Here is a 26,727-nt window from a genome sequence, read left to right on the forward strand (position 1 = left end):
GATCAGAGATGGCCTGAGCCCTGATTTAGGTTTTGGTGACCTTGTCTCATATGTATGATGGGTGTAATTATGTTGATCAGAAACTGCTCCCATAGGGCTTGGGGTTTTCATGTTTATTAATCACCTCTTCACTTTATTAATAATAATACCAGTTTCTGAGTATCTTTCCAGTACAGAGTGCCATGCGCTGTAATTTTGGGAAAGTGGGTACCATTATTCTCATATTACAGATGAAGATACTGAGAAATTTGAACCGAAGTCTAGGTTTAAAAGTCCATAATTATTCCATTATAGCAACTTCTTCTGTGCTAGTACCTACCACCTCTGACATTTGTGTAAGGAATATATTTTTAAATTCAGGTCATCAGGTTTTCAAAAAAAGAGAAAAATGTGTTTTTTTTCCTTTAGATAATGAACTTTATTGCTACTAAGTAGACAAAATCATATGCATTCGATTTTTCTTAGTGAAACTGAATTTAAAAATTGAGCCATAAAAATCTATTGGAGATGAAACAGCTTAAGTTCTGTGCATTTTAAGAATTTTTATGGCACCTCAGAGTTGCGATTTTTCTCCTTTTCTTTACTACCCTGAGAGTAAATAACATGTTTATTTCTCTTAGATTAATTTTTGTCTTTGAAGTCTAAAGAATATAAAATTTGAACATGGCTTAAAAAAACCCTTCTCATAGAAACCACTCTTAATAGTTTATGATTTAAATTTTCAGAAAATTTCCATGTATCTACATTTAAAAGGATCATATTAGTTTATACCTTTTTATTGTTTATTTTACTTAGAAATATACCTGGGAGGTATAGTCATATCAGCACATATAAATCTGTCATAATATACTTAAGTAACCCTTATTCATGGAGAGTTATGTTGTTTATAGTTTCTTGCTAATATAAATAACTGTATTACACACCACTTTGGATATCTTTTATGGATCAAGACTTGAAACATTTGACTTTGCTGTAATAGTATTATTTAGATTTGAATTTTACTTATTTTATTACTCAGCACTGGATCTTGTATGCCACTATTTTCTTATGTTGAATTTTAAATCTGATTAATCTCTTAGTCAGCTAAAGTGTTTTTTTAGTAAATTTTAAATGAAAGAATGTGTTGGTAGACTTTCTGAACCTTTTCTGTCTGATAACCTCTTCTGTTGCCTTTGCACACTTGGATGATTTGGCTGGGGATAACATAGACTTTGCATAAGGAAGACTTAGGGGGGATAATCTTAAACAATCTTGGAAATTTTGTCATCAACTCTCTTTTAATTTTTTTATAGGGAAGGGTCTTCCCTTTTCCCTGGAAGAAATCTTAGGCAAGTGCCATGACTTACACATTGTTCTTAGAGAGTAAAATGCCCTATGGCCAATGAAAAATCACCAAATACAACCCCAATTTAGTATTAAAAATTTCCCATCCTAAATAATAATCTAATTTCAGACTGCCTCCCTGGCCTCCCAGAAGCCTGCTATGAACTGATGGCTTACGTAGGGATAGAGAATGCACTCTCCAGTATGTCTTCCCTACCTAGCTTTTCTTTTCCTCCCTCACCTCCTCATTGTGCTTTCTGACTCTTACCAGTGTAAAAGGTGAGAGAAGGAAGAGAGGAAAAGACAGTAAGACACTTCATCCTTGACTGACACTGTTGTAAGATGGCTTTGTACTGAGTGAACCTGGAGGATATTCAAAACCGACTGTCATTTAGGGTTCCTTCTTGGATTCCTGAGAGATCCTCGTGGAGATATTTGAACTTTCCATGACAGATGGTGGATTTTTTTCATCTGACTGACTCTTCTTCCCTTTGGCCCTGGTTTCTCAGCATTTTGCTCCACAGATTCTCTCTTTGGGGGTACCGTTATTCCCTAGGGGTACTCTTGGGTAGGTTTCAAGATGGCTCCAGCCTGGCTGTCTCGTGTGTGTGTGTGTGTGTGTGTGTGTGTGTGTGTGTGGTCCCCTTCTGGTCTGCCCAGACAGAGTTAGGCTGTTGAGCAGTTCTCAACATAATAGCAATTTTCTCTTGCTTCACTTTCAGAGCAGTTAAACAGCCTCTCCCTTAACCTCCTTACAGAGCTAGACACAATTTACTACCTTCTTCCCTACAACTTGTGACACAGCTCTTCTGACTTGTGGTCAAAGGCTAAACATCTAGGTGGAGTGGGCACTTACAGCACTCTTCTCTCTAGAAAAAAACAAAACAAACCTCCTTTAAATTTTTCCTAATCTCTAACAACCCAGCCCATTTATGCCCTAAATGTGTACAAATTATAATTCTTGACTAGTTAATTTAAATTTCTGCATGGTGGCCATCTCACAACACGGTATAGGATATAAATAATCATAGCATCTCAAACATAATTTCCATTTTCACATATGTTAACACTGAATATAAAATTTTGGGTTTGTAATTTCTTTCACAGAGGATAACCTGCTCACTCTGTTGCCTAGATGCTGATAGATTTTTTTCTTTTGATTTTTGAAATCTAAGAATTTAACCAGGATATGTCTGGTGTTAGTTTTTTTCCCCTTGTTTTTCATATACCTCTGATTTATAGAGGCAGATTTCTTTATCTACTAATCATTTCTTTGATTATTTTTTCCTCAATTATTCTCTTCTCCTTGTATTTCTTTTCACAATTATATTGATTTTGTAGATCAGCCACATTATGTCTTCAGTCTTATTTCCCTGACCATTTTTATCTATTTATTCTTGTCCTCTGAAATATGGGAAAATTGCATATTCCTGTCTTCCATTCCTTGACTTTGTTTTTGCAGTATTTAAAATCCTGTTGACTGCCTTCATTGTAACAGTTTTCTTTTTCTTTTTTGGTAGATACTTGTTCCTTCTTTGTACGTATAATCCCTATTTCCATCAATATAATGAATTATGAATTCCTTTGAAGGGAAGTTTCAGAAAATACCTTTTTTCCTGTTCACTGCAGTGACAGTCTCATTGGAAGATGTTTGTACTGATGCTTCAGGGCACTTGCCTTCTTTTGGACTGTGGTATTTTATTCTTGTGACCTTTAGTTATTCTCAGAGATCTCAGTGAGAACTGTGCTTGTACAAAAGGGAGTAGAGATGGATTTTTGTACAAATAATTCAGGAATTGACAAAGCAAGAAGGAAGGGGAAAGTTTAAATTTAGTCAGTTTCACTTGTAGATTAATAGAATAGAGAGGAAACCGGGAAACCACAATGGGGAACGTTGCCTCTCTATAGTAAGAGATAGTTTTCTGTGTGTGTTGTGTAACCACGAGTTAGTTGGGGTTGTGTGCGTATGCATGTGTGTGCATAGTGTGACTTCACTGCACATATGTAATTCTGTGCTGCCCCATGCTCCCAGCTTGGTGTGACCTCTAGCACTTGGTGTAGTTTTTAGAATCACTGGTTAGGGTCCACATGTACCATGTGACTTCCTCCTTTTAATGAAGGGCAGTTGTTGGATTTTACTGAAGTTTCATCTTACAGACAAGAGAAACTATTCCCTCAAATGTAGAGATCCAGCTGGCCTGCCTTCAATCTCGTCATGTTCAGACCATTCCTCATAGAAGTTCCTCCAAGTTACTGGTATAGGGACTTGTCTTCTTCCATTGTTTCCAGTTTTGCTATGGTATTTTCTCTGTTATTATATTTTTACTAGTCTTTCCAAGAGGGAATCAACAAGGTGGTGGTGGGAGGAAAGAGGAGAGTGTTAGACACCTATGTGCAAGTTGCCATTTAGCTCAAAAGTATCATACAAAACTTAAGTAACTTCTGAAGTCCAATTGATCATTTAGATCAGAGGTCTCTAGGTTTCTGATTGAATATTCCCATTGGTAAAAAAATCTGTATCTATCTATCTATCTATAAACTACCCCTTTCTCCTTCCTCTTTTCTCCTCTCTATATATTCATATATGATATATGATTCATATATGTTATATGTTGTTTTATATGTATTATATATATTGTTTTATATACATCGTTAATGTATGTATTATATATGTGTGTGTATAAAACAAATGAGATTTAAAATATGTTTAATTAAGAGTTTTATTATATTCTTCCAGAAAACCTCTGCAGTAAGGGTACTTCATCTTGGAGATCACTGATCTAGGTCTTTATTGTAGTTCTCATTCATTTAGTAAATATTTGAGTGCCTAATGTGGTCAGCACTGTGCTCAGAAAAGCATGACACTTAATAGCCATTTTATAGCCATTTCACAATTCAAAAGGAATATCAGTGACTTTGAATTTCAACATTAAATTTATTGTTCCAGTTTTCCAAACTGTTTTTAAATTTTATGTATTTTTAAAAATAAGGTGTTATAATCTGCATTTATTTATTCAAAAATATAATTTGCTTTCCAAAGAAATCTTTGATGTATGAGCCAGTTTCTCATTTCTCATTTGTGAATATCTACTGTGTGAACAGCACTGTTTTGTTTTGTTTTTTTTTTTTGGTGGCCGCACGGCCTGTGGGCTCTTAGTTCCCTGGCCAGGGATCGAACCCGGGCCATTGGCAGTGAGAGCGTGGAGTCCTAACCACTGGACCACGAGGGAATTCCCAGCACTGTGTTTTGATGACACACAGAGCCTGTCCTCTTGGAGGATGCAGAAATAAACCAAATAATGACAGACAATGTAAAATTAAGTTTCTGAAAAGTGCTGTGAAGGAGAAATGGTAAAGGGGACTTTGACTAAAGTCAGGGGCATCAAGATAGCTTAATTGTGGAAATAACTATAGAACTGAGATCTAAAGTACTTATGGGCATTTTCTAAGTTAAATAGATAAGAAAGAGCATGGGCTGGAGCAGGCTGTCCAGAGAGTCTAGACTGAGGGAACAGAACTTGCAGAGACCTCACGGCTGAAGGGAGCACTGCAGGTCAGAGAAATGGAAATGATCCTCTGGGGCTGGAGTGCAGAGAAATAGGCAGCATCGTGCAAGATGAGGTTGGTGATGGGAGGTGGGGTTGACACGGCCATCCTAAGCCTTGTTGAGAATTTGGAGCGTTGTCTCAAGGAGTGTTCTACGAAAGGCCGGGTGGGGTGATGGGATCATATCTGTAGTTTGGAAAGGTCACAGGGGCACTGTCAAGTGTTTTGTCATTTGTGAACTAGAAAAAGGGAAGATATTTTTTGAAGAGGCAAAGAAATAAAAAGGAAGGTAGTTTTGTCGTCTTTCTTTTTTTAAAGCCAGTGTAAGTATGATTTCGGAATTTGTCAGCACTCTCAGTAACCACTTACCTCACTGTCTTCTATACCTCTGTATCCTGCCTAGTACTGACTTCCAAACTTGACTGTGCATTAGGATCCCCTAAGAAATATAAAAGAATATTTTAAAAGGTGGAGAATCCTGGCCCCCTCTCTGGACTCGCAGGCTCATAATTTCTGGAAGTGAGACCCCTTAGTTTGTATTAAAACAGATGAAACACTCCTGCATGATTCCAGTGCGTCTGAGCCAGTACTGGTCCCCAGACAGGTTTTAGCCCATCCCCCCACCTAGGGGAATACTCATTCCCAATTTTGTTCTCACTGACAAGCAGTAACTGTGTGTTTCGTGGGTTGGTAATACAACTATCCTTTTATTTTTAACATGTCTTGTTCTTATCATAGGTAGATGGCACAAACCTTCAGGGTTTTACCAATCAACAAGCAGTAGAGGTGTTGCGACACACAGGACAGACTGTTCACCTGACATTAATGAGGAGAGGAACAAAGCAGGACGCTGAGCTTGCGTCACGGGAGGACATCACAAAAGATGCAGTTTTGTCTCCTGTTAATGCAAGCGTAAGCAAAGGTAAGGCCACATGAATCTGGTTTTCAGTTAGACTCTTAACATCATTTTGTATTTTTTCTAATTCTGAAATTATTTAAAGAGTCACTTTTCGTCTTAACTATTCATTATGAACCAAGTAAAAAGGGAATTTAATAAAGTTGGGATTAACTGGAACCAGAGATGCATCCATTAACTATAGAATGGGCTTCCGAATAAAGCAGGTTTCTGTCCTGTTTATTCAGTCACCACTTCTCATTTGGAAACATGTGCAGTCATTTGCTTTCTGTCCTTGCCTTACTTTTGGATGTCATTGCTACACTTTCTCTTTAGGGGGAAATATGTTCTGCCTAGATTATGTGTGTGACCCCCATAATGTTTCTAAATGCCCAACCTTTCCTTGATGGAATCAACTTTAATTCAATGTGTAGGCTTGGCTAGCTCAGGCAGTAGACCATGAGACTCCTATTTCCACGTTTAGAAATGTCATTCATAAGCTGTTTGTACGTGGATATCTCTGAAAATTACTGAAATCCTCATGTAGCTCCCTGATGCAAGTATTTATTGGTAGAAGTCAGGCTGTTGGTTTGAAAGTGTGTTTCATTTCTCAGACTGTTGACCATTCTGGTATTTATGCTGTACACTACTAATCGCAGACCAGGAGAGAGGGAGGCAAATCACAGGAGAACTTTATTACTTCTTTGTACCATTAACAGAACTTTAAGTACATGTGGTTGATGAAAAGTTTACCTACAAAAAGCAAACTCTCATTTAGGTGTTCAAATAAATAAAGCGGGGTTTGAAAAATTCAAGTGCTTGATTATATTACAGACATAACTACTAAAATTTTCTTATTTTAAGAAAATTATGAAGAAGATGAAGATTCTTTATCTTTGAGGAGAAACACCAGCATATTACCAATTGAAGAAGAAGGTAAACACCTGGAGCCAGGTTATTATGTTCTTTATTGTTTTTTAGAGAAATGATTTTTACAAATGTGATTCAACCTCTCTGGATATATTGTAAATTACTAAAAAAAACCTTTCAAAGAAGATTCTTGAAAATCCTTATTTACAGATTGATTAATTGCTCCAGTAGATTAAAATAGTTTATAGCTGGCAGATTTTCTTGCTGAGTCCGTCTTTTTTTTCTTCTACATTTTTTAAATCAGAACCTTTAGGAATCATTCAGTTACATACGTGGCTTTATTTCATTCCCCTTATTTCTTAGGATAGAACCAAGTTGTCTCTTATTGAGCAAGCAGTAATAAAGTTAAAAGGATTTTTTAAATAAACACAAGAGAATCTTTAAAGCATAAGCTCTTAGGAATGAAATTATCCTTATTTTGGGGACTTTTTCTTCTAAATTTTTCGAAAGTTTTAAATTTTGAAAGGAGTTGTATGAGAAATTATTAAGCCTCTCTGAGGTTTCTCTCACTATATACCTAGAATTCATCAAACTGTTTCAAAAATTTTAGGGCGGCATAGTTTTAGTATATAATTATGCCTGAACGTTGCTGCCTTTTTTTTAGGGCTGGATGCTGTGTGCTTCCCTGACCTGTCATATTGCTTTAGGTGTTTGATAAGTTAAATCCACTGAGCAAAGTCCAAGACTGATCTTCCTTATGAGAATTCTGCCCTTCACTAAATAATTATATTGAAGCTTTGTAGTTCTTTAAAATAGTTCCTCTTTCATTATTTTTTTTCTACTGAAAATTGTGATTTAACTTTTTTATTTTAAAAGGATATTTGTGTTTGCAATGATATCCCAGGACTGAGAGGTGTAGGACTCTCAGGGGTTTAGTCACATTTTGCTATTTTTACACTAATAGGTGTAGAAATTATTTAGGATAAAGTGAATGTCCAGAGGAGTGGGACAGGATAAAAATGTTTCAAAGCATAAAACTTGAGAGAGTAAGAGGGGATGGGTGTGGAGGATGGTCTTGAAGCCTCAGCCATATGTTTTGCTTTGATGAATGTGCATATGTGTATGGGAGGCTAGGTGGGAGAGGGTCTAAACTTAGAATCAGGAGTCCTACATTCTTTTTAAAATAAAATAAGGGAAGAATGTCTGAATGATTCTAATGCATCTATTCTAGTGCTGGTCCTCTGACAGGGGATAAGATGTTGTTGCCTCTTCCACAGAAATCTGACTCATAATGTGAGCCTGGACAAATCATTTGACTTCACAGTAACATCAGGAGACTGGACTTTTTTTTTTTTTTTAATTTTAATTTTTCAATTTTTTTAAAAATTTATTTTTTACATCTTTATTGGAGTATAATTACTTCACAATGGTGTGTTAGTTTCTGCTTTATAACAAAGTGGATCAGCTATACATATATCCCCATATCCCCTCCCTCTTGCGTCTCCCTCCCACCCTCCCTATCCCACCCTTCTAGGTGGTCACACAACACTGAGCTGATCTCCCTGTGCTATGCGTCTGCTTCCCCCTAGCTATCTGTTTTACATTTGGTAGGGTATATATGTCCATGCCACTCTCTCACTTCGTCCCAGCTTACCCTTCCCCCTCCCTGTGTCCTCAAGTCCATTCTCTACATCTGCATCTTGATTCCCGTCCTGCCCCTAGGTTCTCCATGGCCATTTTTTTTTAAATTCCATATATATGTGTTAGCATACGGTATTTGTTTTTCTCTTTCTGACTTACTTCACTCTGTATGACAGACTCTAGGTCCATCCACCTCACTACAAATGACTGGACTTTATGGTTTTTTAAATATGCCTGAAATCTGATCTTGGGGCATTTGGGAAAGGGGGAGAATGAAGGGTTTTGTGACTGTAGGTTGGTTGTATGAATACAAATTTCAGACCGTTGTTATCAGCAGCTTACAGATTCCCCACTTTCTCCATTCCAAATCCCACCCTGCTTGAATCACTGCCCACCTGTGTAAACACAACAGAATCAGAGAATGGGGTTATGGGAGGAGGTAGGACTAGCTGACCCTCCTCTTTCTAACCTTCATCAGCTTGAAAGGTTTCCTGTAGTCTGTGTTCACCGCTGCACATTCATACCTCTCTGGGATGAATATACTTTTGAAGAGAAAACGCTCATTTTGGGGGACTAGACTCCAAAATTTTAAAGAAATATATAGCTTACTGTTTCCAGTTTCTCAAAGAGAAAACAGAATCGTTTTATTAATCTAACACATAACAAACCTGAAAAATAGTCCTGGAGTGGAAGCTCATTCATTCCACTAACAAGGAAGCAGCTAATGAGAAATCTGAATTTTAGAATACTCTTTAAATTTGAAATTTGAATGCTAAAAAATGATATTGAAAATCTAATATAAGGAGTAGTGGCCGGTAGAGATTTTTTTTTTTAGAAGACAACCTTTATGAGTAAAAACTGTGATGTCATGGAAATCTTTGAATATGACTTGAAAATTCTTCTCAACCAGTTTATTTTAGCTAAGTGTTTTAATTCAGTATTGTTTACATAACTTGTTTAGTGATTTTCTTTTGTATATTTTCACTTTCCTTTTTTTGCCAATTAGTATGATTCCAATTATAGGGTTTTAACTTAATGTACATTTTCCATTTGTTTCTTATTTTTTTATTTATATTTTCTTATTGTACATGGAGGTACATATATTATTTGTTAATTTATTTTGTTTGTTTGTTTTTGCTAAGTCATAGCATGGTCCCTTCTCTCCTCTGTAGAACCAAATGAAAATGAAAGAGATACACTAACATAGAAGGCAGTATGACTTTTTAATACAGAGTCACAAGAGGGCCACCAAGTGAATCCTGGCACTACTTGGAGTCCTTGTTCTTTTAAATAAAAGTTAGATAATACATGAATACTTTAATGGAAATATAGTTAAGACCTAAAAGATATCTCTTAAAAGAGAATAGTTTTGGAACATGCAGATGATAGGCTTCTAAACTGAATTATTAAGATGTGTAGAGAAATAAGAGTAACTCATGTATTGGGTGACCAGTCAGACTTGGTAGGATAGGTTGTGATCACAGTGTCCCTGGTACCGAATGTTAAGATCTGGAGATTTTTGTGGTATGTCACTAATTGTGTCAACTCTTTCAGGGTATCCATTACTGTCAGCTGAGAGAGAAGATATAGAAGATGATCAGCAACAGGAAGCTGCCCTGCTGACCAAGTGGCAAAGGATTATGGGCATTAATTACGAAATAGTGGTAGGTTAGCTTCCCCTCCCTAACTTCCTAACTTGTGAACTGTATTTGAGCCGGAAGTTCCTGACAATGATAAAGATGACCATCGTAAAGAGTCTTAGAGAAGTAGCAAACGCCCAGGGCTTTTTTCAAGTCTTAGAGAAGTAGCAAACGCCAAGGGCTTTTTTCAAAGACCTAAATGTGCTGATTCAGATATTTAAAAAATTCAAGTTGGAGAGCCACCAAGGAGCTGAAGTAAATGAGATGGGAGTTTTAGAACTTATAATTCATCAGTATTTCTTACAGTAGTATATATTATATAGATATTAGGAAGGGTTTTTCTGATTCTTATTCCTAGGGTTCGTGGAAAGAATCAGAATAGAATGACAGAATTTAGTTGAAAATAAAACAAAAATCATCATGCCCTAGGTACAGAATTGTAAAAAGGACTTTTTCCTACTTCTTCCTTATCACTCATGCTTTTACTCTCCTTGACGGTTTTTATTCTGCATGCTTTTCTTCGTTTCACTTATGCCATAGTGAACATTTTGTTTATTAAAGGTTTGCATACCTAGGGTAGCAGCTGTGATCTGCTATTTTAAAAAGAGGTTTAACAAAGTAGACACAAATTATGAATCTTTAGGTATATAGCAGCAAATTTCAGGAATTTCCAAAGGAACAATAAAATACAAAGTTAGGTAAAAGTTTTCATATTGCTTATAATATTCAAGTAACTCTAGATTAGAAGAGATAAAACACAACAGATAATGACATATAATATAAATAATAACTAACATTTATTGAGTACTTTGTGCCAAGCAGTATTCTTAGTTTTTAATACTCATTACAAAGTTTTTTTTTTTAAACACTCAAGATGGTTAACAGTCAAATGAGATTTGAGTAAGTACAGCTGCTGTTAACCATTTTAAGTTGAGTCAAGGGAAAAATACAACAAGGTCCAGCTTAACCGTAGTTAATTTAGCAGGAAAGGAAAGTTGGGAGATTCCTTCTGTGGGGTGGGGTTAACGTGACTGGCACGGATAACTGAGGCTGCACTCCTTCAGGTGGTAATTGAATAGTGAAGAGCACCCTTTCACCAGCCATTTTCTCACAGAGGTCAGACCCAAGACCGTGGACTTTTAACTGTTCTTTGTGCACATGCTCTTTTGGTGGCACTTTCAGTAATACGTCAAGCGTGGGATTTTACTATAAGTAAGAAAGAACTAAGCTATTTATAGGTCTTGATCAAAGTCCAGGTAAATATGACATAGATCTGGCCTTCAAATTATTTTCTATGTAGTTATACAAGCACAAATGAAGTTACAGGAGGAGTGGTGTAGTAGAGAGAAGGATTGATGGACAGTTAAATGGGGACCTGGAGGGCTGCTCGGAGGAAGTGATACCTAAATTGGATTTTAAGAAGTAGAAGGATTTCATCCAGCATTAGATTGCAAAGTCAGATAATGCAACATCTAGTATTAACCCTGTGCTTGTTATCATTAAGACTTGAAAAAGATCTTTTATAATTAAACATTTTTCTCAGTCCCTTTATCCCTCTTTCCTTAGCTATAAAATAAAGGGGATAAAGCGGATCATCTTTAGTATACTCTCTGATTTTAATATTATAATGATTGGACTCTGTGAAAATGGTGATTTCCTAACGTTTTTCATTATTTAGTGTAACAGTAGGAAATAGAAAGTTTATTCTCCTGTTTTAAGCTTTGATTCACTTTTAAAGACAAGTGTTGTCCCCTTGATACAGTGTATGGTCCAGAGCCTGGGCTCTAGGTTCAGACTGCTGAGGTTCAAAGCACTTTTGTAGCTGTGTGACTCTGTTGAAGGTAACCTCTCAGAACCTTGTTTTCCAATTTGGGAAGCAAGGATAGACATTGCACCTATTTATGAGAAGTAAGTGAGATAATCTGTGTAATGGGGTTAGCACAGTCCTGGCACACGGGAACTGCTAAGGATGCGCCTTTTCTATACCGTTGTTTGAGCTCAGGCTTTTGATTTTATCTGTGGTCACTCTGACTACCCTCTATCTGTTATCAGCACCTGTAGGCACTGCAAAGTGTCTTGGGTGCTTGCATCTGGCTACTTTGTTTTGGTTTGTGTTGGTTCAAGAAACTGATAGATACCAACACTCTTTCCAAGGCAAAGCTCTAAAGGTTTGCTGCTTTACAATAAGGTTGTTGAAGCTTTTGTGAGAAACTTGACCTTTTAGGAAGTGAACATAAAATACATACAGGAGAAGAAAATAAATGAAAGAATATTAAAAATTGTGATGATTTTTCTTGTTTCAGGTGGCCCATGTGAGCAAGTTCAGTGAGAACAGCGGGTTGGGGATAAGTCTGGAAGCAACAGTGGGCCATCATTTTATCCGATCTGTTCTACCAGAAGGTCCTGTTGGACACAGTGGGAAGCTTTTCAGTGGAGATGAGCTATTGGAAGTAAGCAGCTATTTTCATTTTCCCCTTTGTAAATAAAATTTTAAAAAGGCTGTGGGAGGCTTAATGTGGTGAATAAGTAAGTTCTTATTTAAAATTTCTCTTCCAAAGTGTACTTGAGAAAGATAGGCAAGTAAAACTCCACCCAAAGCAGAAATTTCAATCTGTATGTACATTGATCTTGCCTAATTCCTTGCATGGCTTTTGTTTGTTTGTTTTAGGGCCGGAGAACTATAAAAACTTGCTTTAAAAATTTTGAAACATTCACTTTTTAGAATAGGTAATATATTCACATGTTTGAAAATCACAAATACAAAGATTTACGCCAGTGAATTCTCTTTCTGTCCCAGTCCACTCAGTTCTCATCACCCTTCGTTAGGTGTAACTGCTTATCATTGGTTCTATGCAATTTTCCAGCTATTTTCCATGAATAAGTAAGAAAATTTGAATATATTCGCTTCTCCCCCTTTTAAAAACATACTAGCATACAAGACATGCCATTTTCTAATCTTCATTTTTTTCATTTAATAATGATATAACATATCATTTAAAGAGAAACTTCTCCTTTTCCCTTTATCCTTTGGGAATGATTTTATTAACTCTCCCTTTCCAAACGATTACACTGGCATATGAAACATGGGTGAAAGCTAGTGATTTTCCTGTGAGTGCTTTAGAAGTCCAATTCCAACAAGACTGTAGTGTTGCGTGTAGATTGTTTTAGGAAACACCACTCCAGATCCAGCTATAGTTCTCAGCACAGCAGAGCCATGGTCATCTCCCGAGTACAGTTTATATTTATGTAATAAAAAAAATGGTTTTGAAAGGAGTAGTCATGTTAGGACATGTTCTTTCTTGGCCAACTTTTCTTTTTGCATAGGTGAACGGCATAACTCTACTTGGGGAGAATCACCAGGATGTGGTGACTATTTTAAAAGAACTGCCTATAGAGGTGACAATGGTGTGCTGTCGTCGAACGGTGCCACCCACCAGCCCGTCAGAGTTGGAGAGCCTGGACTTATGTGACATTGAACTAACAGAAAAGGTACCAGGTTTGCAGATATAGGAGACTAATCTGAATCTATAATGGAAAGGTTAAATGGCATTTAAAAATTTTTAAGCCTTTTTTCTCTTATTTGGTATTTGATTTCCTCACAAATCCTGTGGCTTATGGGATAGACCTTGGAGTCAGACAGACGTGGGTTTGAATCAGGCTTGGCACTTACTAGCTCTGCGACCTTGGGCAAGTCACTTCATCTTCCTGAATCTCACTTTTCTCCTGTGTAAAATATGAGTCTTGATGCCTATCCTAGAGGGTTGCTCTGTGGGTTAAATATGATATATAATGATATTAGGTATTACTGCACATGTGTGCTTGTATAATTTATTCACACTATTCCTATGAATTAGACACTCGTCCCTCTTAACAGAAAATTGAAATATGAAAGTAGTGAGTATGTAGTACATATGTAGTAGAAGATACTTTTATGTAACCTCCCCAGCCCAGAGCTTGCCACAGGCATGATAAGAATAGGGGAGAATAAGAAACATAATTCCAAATTGTGTAGAAGTCAGTCTAGCACCATATGTATCCAAATACATTTTATGTGGTGTAACGGTATTTATTATTATAATAAAGCAGGTGGACGGATTTGCATCCATGGTCCTACTGTGCAATAATTGATAAAAAGCAAAGATAGTCTTTAAACTAACGTTTCATCATCAAAAACACATTTTTCCTATCTGATGTGGAACCAGATTCACTTTAGTATATTTTTCCTAAAAGAAGCTAATGTTTTTAAAAGAAGCTAATGTTTTGAACCCCTGTTTCTGTGCCAAGTGCTTTTTAAATGTTACCTCACTTAATCCTCAAAAATTCTATGAGATGGGTAACTGTGAAGCCCAGGTTAAGAATACCGCTCAAAGCAACACAGATGAAAAATCATAGAGACAGTCTTCAAGCCCAGGCCAGTCTGACTTCAGATCTCGTCCTGCCGTTGTGCACGTTAATTTATTAATGAAATAATCACGTGTACAGCTCACAGGATTTTAGAACCCTTGTTTGCCTAGAGTACAGAACTTTTACATATAGCCACTTCCTCTTGAATTGTTCTTATTTATCATAAGAATTATTTTTCTTTAATATCAAAATAGCATCACTTTTTTTTTTCTAACGATAGACGTGATAACAGACACTGATGAAAAAAGTCAAAATCACCCACCATCGTGCTGCCAAGATGTAATCAGTATATATTTTTATAGGAGCTCTTTGAACCATACATTTTAAATGCCTATTACAAGTTAGATATTTCTGACTTGCTACTTTAATTCATAATGGTTTCATGAGAAGCTGTTGCTACTCATATGTGACTGTTTTATTCTGGACAGACGCTGGGAATCTTTGTTTTCCTTGTAGTGTTTGTATGTGCATCTGTGGATCTAGTGCATCTGAAATAAGAGCTGTCTGGTCTGTTTATCCAGCCTCATATAGATCTAGGTGAGTTTATCGGGTCCTCGGAGACAGAGGATCCTGTGCTGGTGATGACTGATGTGGGTCAGAATGCAGAGGAGGTTCAAGGACCTTTGGCCATGTGGGAAGCCGACGTTCAGAACATCGAGCTGGAGAAAGGGAGCAGAGGACTTGGTTTTAGCATTTTAGATTATCAGGTAAATATATGCTACTTGTAACAATTTTTTTAAAGAAAGATGACAGGTACTAAACATATATTGTTAATAGCAGAGAAAAAGCAGATAATACTGCTTAGATTTATCAAAGATGTATTCTTGTTTCTAGTAAGTCTTTCTGAATAATAATTTATATGACTAATTGATTATCATAAAGCATTTCTTTTGACATTGAATTCTTTGAGCTCTTTTATATTTCAGCTCTTGGAAGTTTGAAGAATATGCAGAATACTTTTTAGGAATGTTACAGAAATATAGTCTTTCTGTTCCTTTGGGGAATATGCCTAAATTATTTTTATTTCCTTGCTCTTAATGATGGTTCCTATTTGAGTGGTAAGACAGAAAGTATTAAATACTTACTTCTTTTTTTGGAAGTGAATGATAGACGTATAATTGGATATATTGTAAATTCTAATATTCTTATTATTTGACCAAACTTAGGAATAATCGTAAATTGGTTAGGTGTAGCCTGCATCCTTATGTTGTGTTCTGTGTTGAGTAACTGAGGGCATGCTAACGCCAGTCTGATGAAGTGCAGCTGTGTTCCTCATTAATTAATACTGAGCTAGAAAGCCATCTCAGATGACTCCAGGGAGTTGTGTTCTTTCTAGTGCCTGGTTCTGGAGTCTTGTTCTAATATTGCTGTGTATCTGAAGACACTGCATCACCAAATATGATATGGCCTCCTTCTGTATTTCTTCATTTCAAAAACAGGCCCTTCCCTCAGTATACTCACATCTACCAATGGTCCACAATACTATCATCTTATCAATGAACGCTGCTGTTAATAATTCATGGATCTCAGATGATAGTTATAAAATTGAACAGTTTATCAAAAGTTAACGTTATAATTTTACAGTTACCTGTATAATTTAAGAGGTCTACTTGGGAACCATGGAAAGTGAGGGTGCCACTATTTAGCATAGACTTTTCCTAAACTCTTTAAAATGGATATATCCTTCACCCAGATAATTCATTGGGAGTGTTGTATGAAATTTTTAAAGGACACTTGGAACAATTACCCATCTGTTACAATTCAGAGTGTACAACCTGTAACAACGTTTTTAAGTGTAGAAAGGAGCCGCCTTCTCTTTCCTTTTTCGTTCTGTCAGGATCCAATTGATCCAGCAAGCACTGTGATCGTAATTCGTTCTCTGGTGCCTGGTGGTGTTGCTGAGAAGGATGGACGACTTCTCCCTGGAGATCGACTCATGTTTGTCAATGATGTTAACTTGGAAAACAGCAGTCTCGAAGAAGCTGTCCAGGCACTGAAGGGTGCACCATCAGGAACTGTGAGAATAGGAGTTGCCAAGCCTTTACCCGTAAGAATTCAGATTTTGCTGATTTCTTTTTATTTGCAAACAGTATTGGCGTTCAGGCTTTTATCTTCAGGTGTTCTCATGATTGAATCATGACTTTTGGTACTTTTCATCAACATGGTTATTGGCTCCATGAGTGTAAAGATTTAATTTTGAGTAATATTTTTTAAAAGAGTAAAGGGCAGAAAACAGCCAGGAAGTTCAGAAATAAATTTAAAACTTAGCATTCTGTGGTTTACTTTTGACCTTTTTTATTCCAAAATAAGGTCATGATCAATATAGAATCAAGTATTTTCGAAGAAATAGGCTTTAAAATATCTATACCAGTATGGTGGCATATTAGAGAAATTAATAGCATTAACAACTAACAGTGGAATCTTTAATTATCGTGGAAGAAAGTAGAATCTCTGTCAGAGTGGGTTAAGTTCCTGTATTCTACTGACTTCAATATATTTGTTGTCTAATTACTACAGAGCAAGAAATTGAAATTTCCAATGTGGGTTCATCAGCTTATAGCTCTCCTCCTGGGAGGGAATAACCTTCATGTTATTAATTACTGCAATATAAAAACAACTAATAAATTCATGCTATATAATGTCAGTATGCTTATTAGGTATAATGATTGCAGCATAGCACTTATCACTGAATTGCAATGAAATATTAGAGACGATCTCAGTATTTGGTTTTTTTCAGTGTATAAATATATTTTAAGTGAAAAGGCAAATATACTTTCTCTTAAGAAAACACAAACACATAGATACATTTGCATAAACATCAAATGAAAGTTTGTTGACTTTGTCAGAGAGTTTGTTCAAACTGTAAGCTTGTTAATATATTTCAAATGTTTATTAAATTTTTCATTCTCTGCTTTTTATTCCACAATAAATTTCTGTAACTTATGAAAATATATTTATGAAAGCACAAAGAAAGGGAGGGAAAGAGGAGGGGAAGAAGGAAGAGTATGTTAAGCAAACCTCAATCAAACCAGGATTATAGAAATCAGAACAAGAGATCAGTGCAGTGGGGAGTGTAAGAATGAAGATAGGCCATTATGGGACTCCACACGTTCATTAAGATTGACCGTACATCTGGTTCCGGTCTTTCTGTTACACAAGGAAAATGGCAAACGTGACTAAATACATGTTTTTTACTGCCCTTGTCGGGAAACCATTACACTTACTCAGAAGCAATGTTTTTATTCCTAGGTAGATCCAAAATAAGTTTCTTTCATAAGAGTATTTTATATTTCAAATTTAATATGCATTGCAGTATGTGATGACTATCTCTTTTACATAAAGTGAGTTTTACTGACCATTAAACTCATATGTGTGGGAAAAGAAGATAAACATTTTTTCTCTAAAATATTTCTGCATGTATTGGTGATATAGGGTGATATAGGCAAGACAATCTAAATCTTTTAGCCTGTTTTATCTGAGATTGTAATAAGAATGCTAGGTTTTCGGTCACTGTGATCATGGTTATAATTTGATATCTCAGGAGTGCAATTTAAGCATATTGTGTACATATAGAGTTGTTGTTGGTGGTGGTGGTGGTTTTTTAAGCCATGCTAAATTAAGAAACTTCATTGTAGGGTTCACTAACTTTCCTTGTCAAGGAAATTACATTCTTTAAAATAATATTCTAGTAAGGGATGACAGAGAGAAATTGGTCCTTCTTTTTAGCGTTTTGTTTTTCTTCAACTTCTTTTATGTCTTAACACCTAAAAGTTGCCTTCTTTCTATATTAAGAGGTCATTGTTTAACCAAATATTTGGCAGGTAAAAATGACCAGAAGATTATTATAATATAAAAAATTATTGATTTTGAATATCTTTTACAAGAAGGATGAAGAAATTGGTAGAAAGGGATTCTCATCTAACAGATGATGTTGGTACTGGAATAAACATCCTCATTGTATCTTAAAATATAAAACTGTTAAGCATGAATATTTATCATATTCCGTGCTCATCATTTATGTTAAAGTTGTATATTTATTATGACTTTATTACTTGAAAACATTATTTGAAAACTTTCCTGTTTTTTCCTCTCCTCCCCTTACTTTTTCTCCCCTCTCCCTCTGTCTTCCCTTTCCCTCCCTCTTTCCTGTTCTCTCTCTTTTCCATGAACTCATCCTCAAACACTGGGCTTCATTCTCCCTGCAGCTTTCACCAGAAGAGGGTTATGTTTCTGCTAAGGAGGATTCCTTTCTCTACCCACCACATTCCTGCGAGGAGGAAGGGCTGGCTGACAAAGCCCTGTTCAGGGCTGACTTGGCTCTGGTTAGTGGCCACAGCTTATCAAGCTTTCCTTCAAAATCTTATGTGTCTTATTTTTGCTTTTCAAAATATTCTAAAGTCTTGCTCTATTGTTCATTATGTTTTGGAAAACTAGGCATTTTGCTCTAATTTCATACTTGGGCATCTCTCGGCATTCTTTAACTGTTTTCAGTATTCAGTCATATATCAGTTGTTTTGGCTTCTTTTTAATGAGGTAACAGGTATATTATTTCATTAGATGTTAATAATGTGAAAATCACATAAATTGGTTCAGTTATTGATTAAGAGCACAAAAGCTTCCAAAAGAGGCAGAACTCATGTTTCCTATGAATACATGTATGTTAACATTACTGATTTACCAGAAACTTTTAAATTAAAATTTTATTTTTACTTGATCTATATAAAATCATTTATTGTAATAAACATATTTAGGGACCACTGGAGGCCACTTTGTTGGGTAAATACATGATTCTTGATCCTGAGAACCTTGTTGTCTGGTAGAGGAGCTAATACTGTGTTAACAGTTAATAGTTAAAATATAAAACTAAATACCAGATATAAATATACACATGACATTTATACAATATAAGTGTAACAAATTATACATCCTATTCCTAGTACTTCCACCATTGAAGCCAGGTTCCTGACCTGAATTTTTCTGGGGGGAAAACATTGCTCAGTGTAACTAGAAAGGAATATTTTTAATACATGTTTTAGTGGTGTTGGACTAGTGAGAGGCTTAGAACCTGTGAAATTCTCCATTAGGTATTTATAACCAATTGTGCACATCATGCTTTAAACTGGAGTATGAATTATTTCTTTGATTCCAATAATCCTAGTGTTGAGGGAGATAGTTCTTCAGTATTAAAATACTAATAATACTTCTATTAGTATTTTTCAATTGTCAGCTCCTGAATTAGCCATTTGGAAACTTTTGGTGTATATTGTAATTAGTGCAATAATTTCACATTATAATACTTAACATACCAGGTAACGTTTGTCTCTATTTCCCATGGGCATTATTACCACTTCAAAACTGGATAGCTTAGAATGCTATGAACTACATAAAGTACTGTGGTATAAATGTATTAAATAGTACCCAGCTATAGTAAATTATTTTTGAAATGTTACAGGACACAAATATATTACTGTCTCTAGAAGTGCCCCAAGAAACAATTTTCTCTGTAGATTTTACATGGCATATTTGAATGTTCTTAAATAAATGCCAGTCAAAAAGAAAAATTAGACCCACTTTTAAGTGAGTTTAACATCTTATAATGGTAATAGCTATGTAATCTTGTATTGGTCACTCAGTCTCTCTGGACCCTAGTGTTTTAATCTCTAAAATAATTAGATGAATTGATTATTTGGATCTCTCAAGATTCTAGGGCATCAACGATAAGCATACAAATTGTTCTTAGGTACTCTTAAATATTTATTATAATCCATGACACTCTGCTTAGTTAATACTATCTAGATAGCAAAAGTTAAAGATTTACTATTTAGATTGTTATACATAATGTACATCTGTAGAGGGTAAACCTCCACATAGTGAGTCAGTAGTAACTTTGAACATATATTTAAAATATATTATTAGAGAGAGGGTCACTTTAAAATGCCCAACCTGTATTCTTAATCAGGTTTTTGCAAGAACGTGACCTGGTATAATGTTATGATACTTTTCTTGGCTAAACATATAAGTTGAAATCACAAAGAAATAGAAGATATGGGTTTTGGCCATCAAGACAAAATACTAGTAATATTAGAGAAAGGTAGTATTTACATCATTTCTGTCTGTTCTAAGGTGTAACTGTGAGTGAACTGTAAGAAGAGCTACAAGCTCATCATGACTTAATTGTTTCACTTGGTTCTGGGACAGAAAATAGTAATAAGATTTTTTTATAAAATGTTGTGAAATTCTCTAGCTCACTCTTTCTGAGTTTTCCATCAGTAGACGTTTATAACTTACAGCTTCACTATACCCAGATCATAATAAGGTCCCTTGTTTGTTAATATAATTTCAACATGAAATCACAGATATTATTTTTGATTTCCAGTGATCACCATAAAATTCTGGACCTGTAACTTGAATGGTTTTAAAATCTAGTTAAAGGATAATTTAAACAAAATATATTGTTTTGTGAGCTTTACAAATAGATAATTGCTTAGCTGCCTTGTTGAATAATAATTAATTTTAGTTGAATAGGAAAAGTGATGATCTCATTCATTTTATTATAAAATTCTAGGAGTTTGGGCAGCTACTTTTTAAAAAAAATGTGAACTGGAAAAAAGTATTTTTTTAATTTATGGAAATATTTACACTTAGAATTGCTCCAAGCCCTTTGTAAATTGTTACCTTTTGCCCTTTTATTGATGGAATAAAGTAACCTTCTATGCTAGCACCAATTTGTCCTTGTTCTGTTGCATTAGTCAGTTTCTGATATGTTGAAGCGGCTGAAGAGGTCATGTAGAAAATAGAATAGACAAAAGAATGAAAGCAGTATGCCCTTTAGTCTCAAGTGGAGACTTTGTCATATATGTATCAGAACAGAATTCCCAACTGATATTGTTGTTTTTATTCCTAGGTGGACACAAATGATGCTGACTTAGCAGATGAATCTGCGTTTGAGTCTCAGTACTCTCCTGATAATGACAGTATCTACTCCACTCAAGCCTCTATTTTATCTCTTCACGGCAGTGCTTGTAGTGATAATCTGAATTTTGGTCCCTCCCTTCCATCTTCTCCTCCCAAGGTACAAAGGAAATGCCATTTTTTTTATGGGAGAACTTTGTGCGTAATTTCCCAGAGGTCATTGTTAATGGGGTGTTTTGGGAGGGGCATGTTAGAGACATGTTTTTCCAGTCAGGGATTCATTATCAGATTAAAGTGCAGTTTCCTTTAGGTAGTGTTAATTGGGTATCTTGTAGACTCCAAGGGACTATTTAAATCTAGGTTCTGTGATACAGTGTGATAGACACAAATGTTCAAAACTTTGATTAGGCTTTGCATGTTAGACAGAAAAATTTTAATGAAATGTATTTCTCAAATTGTGTTCTTGGCGGTGTCTACCTTGGAAAAATTACAAGAGTTACTTTATTTTCTTAATGGTTTTAAAGCTGACTTTCATGGAAAGTTGGACAGTAAAATATTCCTTTCATTAATTTAATATTTATTAGCTAAGTTAAAGTAATGCTGTCTTACGTTTTTATATAAAATGATGCCAAAGAATACTTTATATAAAAACCCCAGTGAATGGCAAAATTATGTTTAAGTCACTGGATGCGAATGGAGAATTTAGCTACTATTTGACATGTCTGTGCCATCTAAATTTTAGAAATAGATTATTGGTGTAAGTGCCCCACCCAATGCTATTTATTTTCTTGATGACACACTCTATAATGTTTATTAAGTAATATTTTAAAACTTATCCAGTCTTTTGGGTGTGGAATGATATCTTACTGTTTGAATTTGGAGTTCCTGATTACTGATGAGGTTGAACAGGTTTTCCTATATTGGCCATCTGGTTTTCACTCCCACCAATGGCCTCTTCATATCTTTTGGCCATTTTTGTATGGAGTTGCTTGGCTTTCTGTTGATTAGTTGGAGTTGTTTATATTTTCTCAGAATTGATCTACAGAGCAATTCAGTGTATATTTATATATGTGAGTGTGTATACTTTAAAAATCTGAAAATGTGTAGGAATGATTCCTTTCAACTTCAGGAAAGAAGTTATTCTTGGAGAAAAAAGAAAGCATGGGAATTAGCTGTATCTGTAACACATTATATCCTTTAAGAAGAAAGAGAGATCGAAGAAAATATGCCAAAATATTAATGTCTGTTAAATCTGGGCAAAGGGTTCATATATGGATATATTTTCCTTATTTTTCTGTGTTGAAAATATACTGTAAATAAATATAAAAATTAAGATAAAAGACTGAATAATAATTCTTTCTTAAATATATGAAATATATGTTTTTCACGTAAATTCAGTGGGAAGGGAATCTGTATTTATGAATAAGTTGAAAAGTGGAATTTCCATAGGCCTTGGGCAGTTTTCCTGATTAACAAGTAACTTTTTGGCCAGAATATTTTAAAAGCATTTTCTTTCATGTTCAGGGTGCACCTGTTATCCTTGTAAATGATGCTGGGTAATCTCCTTGAATTGGTTTGCAAGGTATAATCTTGAATGGGGCAGCTGTTCCTCTCTCACCACACCTGACTGAGACTGTCTATCTGGCTGAGTACTGTCTGGAACATATTCCATCTTTACTGGCCTCAGGGCTGGAAGCTGAGTTCATCTCCTCATGGAATCTCCTAATCTGCAGCATAGCACACTCATTCTTGCCAGTGGGACGGATCGCATTGTTTAACTTAGTCATTGTTACTTAAAGGGATTACACAATCTGCGTACTGAGAAGCATATATTTTACAGGGCAAATGCTGGCTGTATGCAGCACAACGTATTGGCTTACTGAGGTCTGTTTTCCTTTTGTTTTTTCTTTTCATTAAACAGTTTACTCTTTTGTTGAAGCAAATTTTGGCAAGCTGGCCTATCAACTGAAATTTTTTTTTTTTTAAACATCTTTATGGAAGTATAATTGCTTTACAATGGTGTGTTAGTTTCTGCTTTATAACAAAGTGAATCAGTTATACATATACATATGTTCCCATATCTCTTCCCTCTTGCATCTCCCTCCCTCCCACCCTCCCCATCCCGCCCCTCTAGGTGGTCACAAAGCACCGAGCTGATCTCCCTGTGCTATGTGGCTGCTTCCCACTAGCTATCTATTTTACATTTGGTAGTGTATATATGTCCATGCCACTCTCTCACCCTGTAACATCTCACCCCTCCCCCTCCCCATATCCTCAAGTCCATTCTCTAGTAGGTCTGTGTCTTTATTCCCGTCTTGCCACTAGGTTCTTCATGGCCTTTTTTTTTTCCCTTAGATTCCATATATATGTGTTAGCATACTGTATTTGTTTTTCTCTTTCTGACTTACTTCACTCTGTATGACAGACTCTAACTCCATCCACCTCATTACAAATACCTCCATTTCATTTCTTTTTATGGCTGAGTAATATTCCATTGTATATATGTGCCACATCTTCTTTATCCATTCATCCGATGATGGACACTTAGGTTGCTTCCATGTCCTGGCTATTGTAAATAGAGCTGCAATGAACATTTTGGTACATGACTCTTTTTGAACTATGGTTTTCTCAGGGTATATGCCCAGTAGTGGGATTGCTGGGTCGTATGGTAGTTCTATTTGTAGTTTTTTAAGGAACCTCCATACTGTTCTCCATAGTGGCTGTATCAATTTACATTCCCACCAACAGTGCAAGAGTGTTCCCTTTCCTCCACACCCTCTCCAGCATTTACTGTTTCTAGATTTTTTGATGATGGCCATTCTGACCGGTGTGAGATGATATCTCATTGTAGTTTTGATTTGCATTTCTCTAATGATTAATGATGTTGAGCATTCTTTCATGTGTCTGTAGGCCATCTGTATATCTTCTTTGGAGAAATGTCTATTTAGGTCTTCTGCCCATTTTTGGATTGGGTTGTTCGTTTTTTTGTTATTGAGCTGCATGAGCTGCTTGTAAATCTTGGAGGTTAATCCTTTGTCAGTTGCTTCATTTGCAAATACTTTCTCCCATTCTGATGGTTGTCTTTTGGTCTTGTTTATGGTTTCCTTTGCTGTGCAAAAGCTTTTAAGTTTCATTAGGTCCCATTTGTTTATTTGTGTTTTTATTTCCATTTCTCTAGGAACTGGGTCAAAAAGAATCTTGCTGTGATGTATGTCATAGAGTATTCTGCCTGTGTTTTCCTCTAAGAGTTTGATAGTGTCTGGCCTTACACTTAGGTCTTTAATCCATTTTGAGTTTATTTTTGTGTATGGTGTCAGGGAGTGTTCTAATTTCATACTTTTACATGTATCTCCAATTTTCCCAGCACCACTTATTGAAGAGGCTGTCTTTTCTCCACTGTATATGCTTGCCTCCTTTATCAAAGATAAGGTGACCATATATGCGTGGGTTTATCTCTGGGCTTTCTATCCTGTTCCATTGATCTATATTTCTGTTTTTCTGCCAGTACCAAACTGTCTTGATAACTGTAGCTTTGTAATATAGTCTGAAGTCAGGGAGCCTAATTCCTCCAGCTCCATTTTTCGTTCTCAAGATTGCTTTGGCTATTCGGGGTCTTTTGTGTTTCCATACAAATTGTGAAATTTTTTGTTCTAGTTCTGTGAAAAATGCCAGTGGTAGTTTGATAGGGATTGCATTGAATCTGTAGATTGCTTTGGGTAGTAGAGTCATTTTCAGAATGTTGATTCTTCCAATCCAAGAACATGGTATATCTCTCCAGCTATTTGTATCATCCTTAATTTCTTTCATCAGTGTCTTATAATTTTCTGCATACAGGTCTTTTGTCTCCTTAGGTAGGTTTATTCCTAGATATTTTATTCTCTTTGTTGCAATGGTAAACGGGAGTGTTTTCTTAATTTCACTTTCAGATTTTTCGTCATTAGTGTATAGAAATGCAAGAGATTTCTGTGCATTAATTTTGTATCCTGCTACTTTACCAAATTCATTGATTAGATCTAGTAGTTTTCTGGTAGCATCTTTAGGATTCTCTATGTATAGTATCATGTCATATGCAAACAGTGACAGCTTTACTTCTTCTTTTCCGATTTGGATTCCTTTTATTTCTTTGTCTTCTCTGATTGCTGTGGCTAACACTTCCAAAACTATGTTGAATAATAGTGGTGAGAGTGGGCAACCTTGTCTTGTTCCTGATCTTAGTGGAAATGGTTTCAGTTTTTCACCATTGAGGACAATGTTGGCTGTGGGTTTGTCATATATGGCCTTCATTATGTTGAGGAAAGTTCCCTCTATGCCTACTTTCTGCAGGGCTTTTATCATAAATGGGTGTTGAATTTTGTCAAAAGCTTTCTCTGCATCTATTGAGATGATCATATGGTTTTTCTCCTTCAATTTGTTAATATGGTGTATCACGTTGATTGATTTGCGTATATTGAAGAATCCTTGCGTTCCTGGGATAAACCCCACTTGATCATGGTGTATGATCCTTTTAATGTGCTGTTGGATTCTGTTTGCTAGTATTTTTTTTTTTTTACAATTTTTATTTATTTATTTATTTATTTATTTATGGCTGTGTTGGGTCTTCGTTTCTGTGTGAGGGCTTTCTCTAGTTGCGGCAAGTGGGGGCCACTCTTCATCGCGGTGCGCGGGCCTCTCATTATCGCGGCCTCTCTTGTTGCGGAGCACAGGCTCCAGACGCGCAGGCTCAGTAATTGTGGCTCACGGGCCTAGTTGCTCCGTGGCATGTGGGATCTTCCCAGACCAGGGCTCGAACCCGTGTCCCCTGCATTGGCAGGCAGATTCTCAACCACTGCGCCACCAGGGAAGCCCCTGTTTGCTAGTATTTTGTTGAGGATTTTTGCATCTATGTTCATCAGTGATATTGGCCTGTAGTTTTCTTTCTTTGTGACATCTTTGTCTGGTTTTGGTATCAGGGTGATGGTGGCCTCATAGAATGAGTTTGGGAGTGTTCCTCCCTCTGCAATATTTTGGAAGAGTTTGAGAAGGATAGGTGTTAGCTCTTCTCTAAATGTTTGATAGAATTCGCCTGTGAAGCCATCTGGTCCTGGACTTTTGTTTGTTGGAAGGTTTTTAATCACAGTTTCAATTTCAGTGCTTGTGATTAGTCTGTTCATATTTTCTATTTCTTCCTGGTTCAGTCTCGGCAGGTTGTGCATTTCTAAGAATCTGTCCGTTTCTTCCAGGTTGTCCATTTTATTGGCATAGAGTTGCTTGTAGTAATCTCTCATGATCGTTTGTATTTCTGCAGTGTCAGTGGTTACTTCTCCTTTTTCATTTCTAATTCTATTGATCTGAGTCTTCTCCCTTTTTCTCTTAATGAGTCTGGCTAATGGGTTATCAATTTTGTTTATCTTCTGAAAGAACCAGCTTTTAGTTTTATTGATCTTTGCTATTGTTTCCTTCATTTCTTTTTCATTTATTTCTGATCTGAGCTTTATGATTTCTTTCCTTCTGCTAGCT

General features: G+C 35.9%; 1 protein-coding gene across 17 annotated transcripts in view; it reads left to right on the top strand.

The window, feature by feature from the left end:
- MPDZ (multiple PDZ domain crumbs cell polarity complex component) overlaps nt 1–26,727 on the top strand; it is a 362,584-nt gene that overhangs the window by 261,287 nt on the left and 74,570 nt on the right. For 11 of the 17 annotated variants that reach the window (XM_059924722.1, XM_059924725.1, XM_059924723.1 and 8 more), the window contains 9 exons: nt 5,608–5,791; nt 6,629–6,718; nt 9,830–9,939; nt 12,219–12,365; nt 13,240–13,404; nt 14,841–15,026; nt 16,157–16,366; nt 18,525–18,641; nt 21,224–21,391. In XM_059924722.1, coding sequence (XP_059780705.1) covers nt 5,608–5,791; nt 6,629–6,718; nt 9,830–9,939; nt 12,219–12,365; nt 13,240–13,404; nt 14,841–15,026; nt 16,157–16,366; nt 18,525–18,641; nt 21,224–21,391 — 1,377 coding nt within the window. The remainder of the gene's footprint in view (nt 1–5,607; nt 5,792–6,628; nt 6,719–9,829; nt 9,940–12,218; nt 12,366–13,239; nt 13,405–14,840; nt 15,027–16,156; nt 16,367–18,524; nt 18,642–21,223; nt 21,392–26,727) is intronic. The other 6 variants (XM_059924726.1, XM_059924729.1, XM_059924734.1 and 3 more) reach the window with 2 other exon arrangements.

Source organism: Balaenoptera ricei, chromosome 6 (assembly GCF_028023285.1).
Source record: "Balaenoptera ricei isolate mBalRic1 chromosome 6, mBalRic1.hap2, whole genome shotgun sequence".
Lineage (NCBI taxonomy): Eukaryota > Metazoa > Chordata > Mammalia > Artiodactyla > Balaenopteridae > Balaenoptera > Balaenoptera ricei.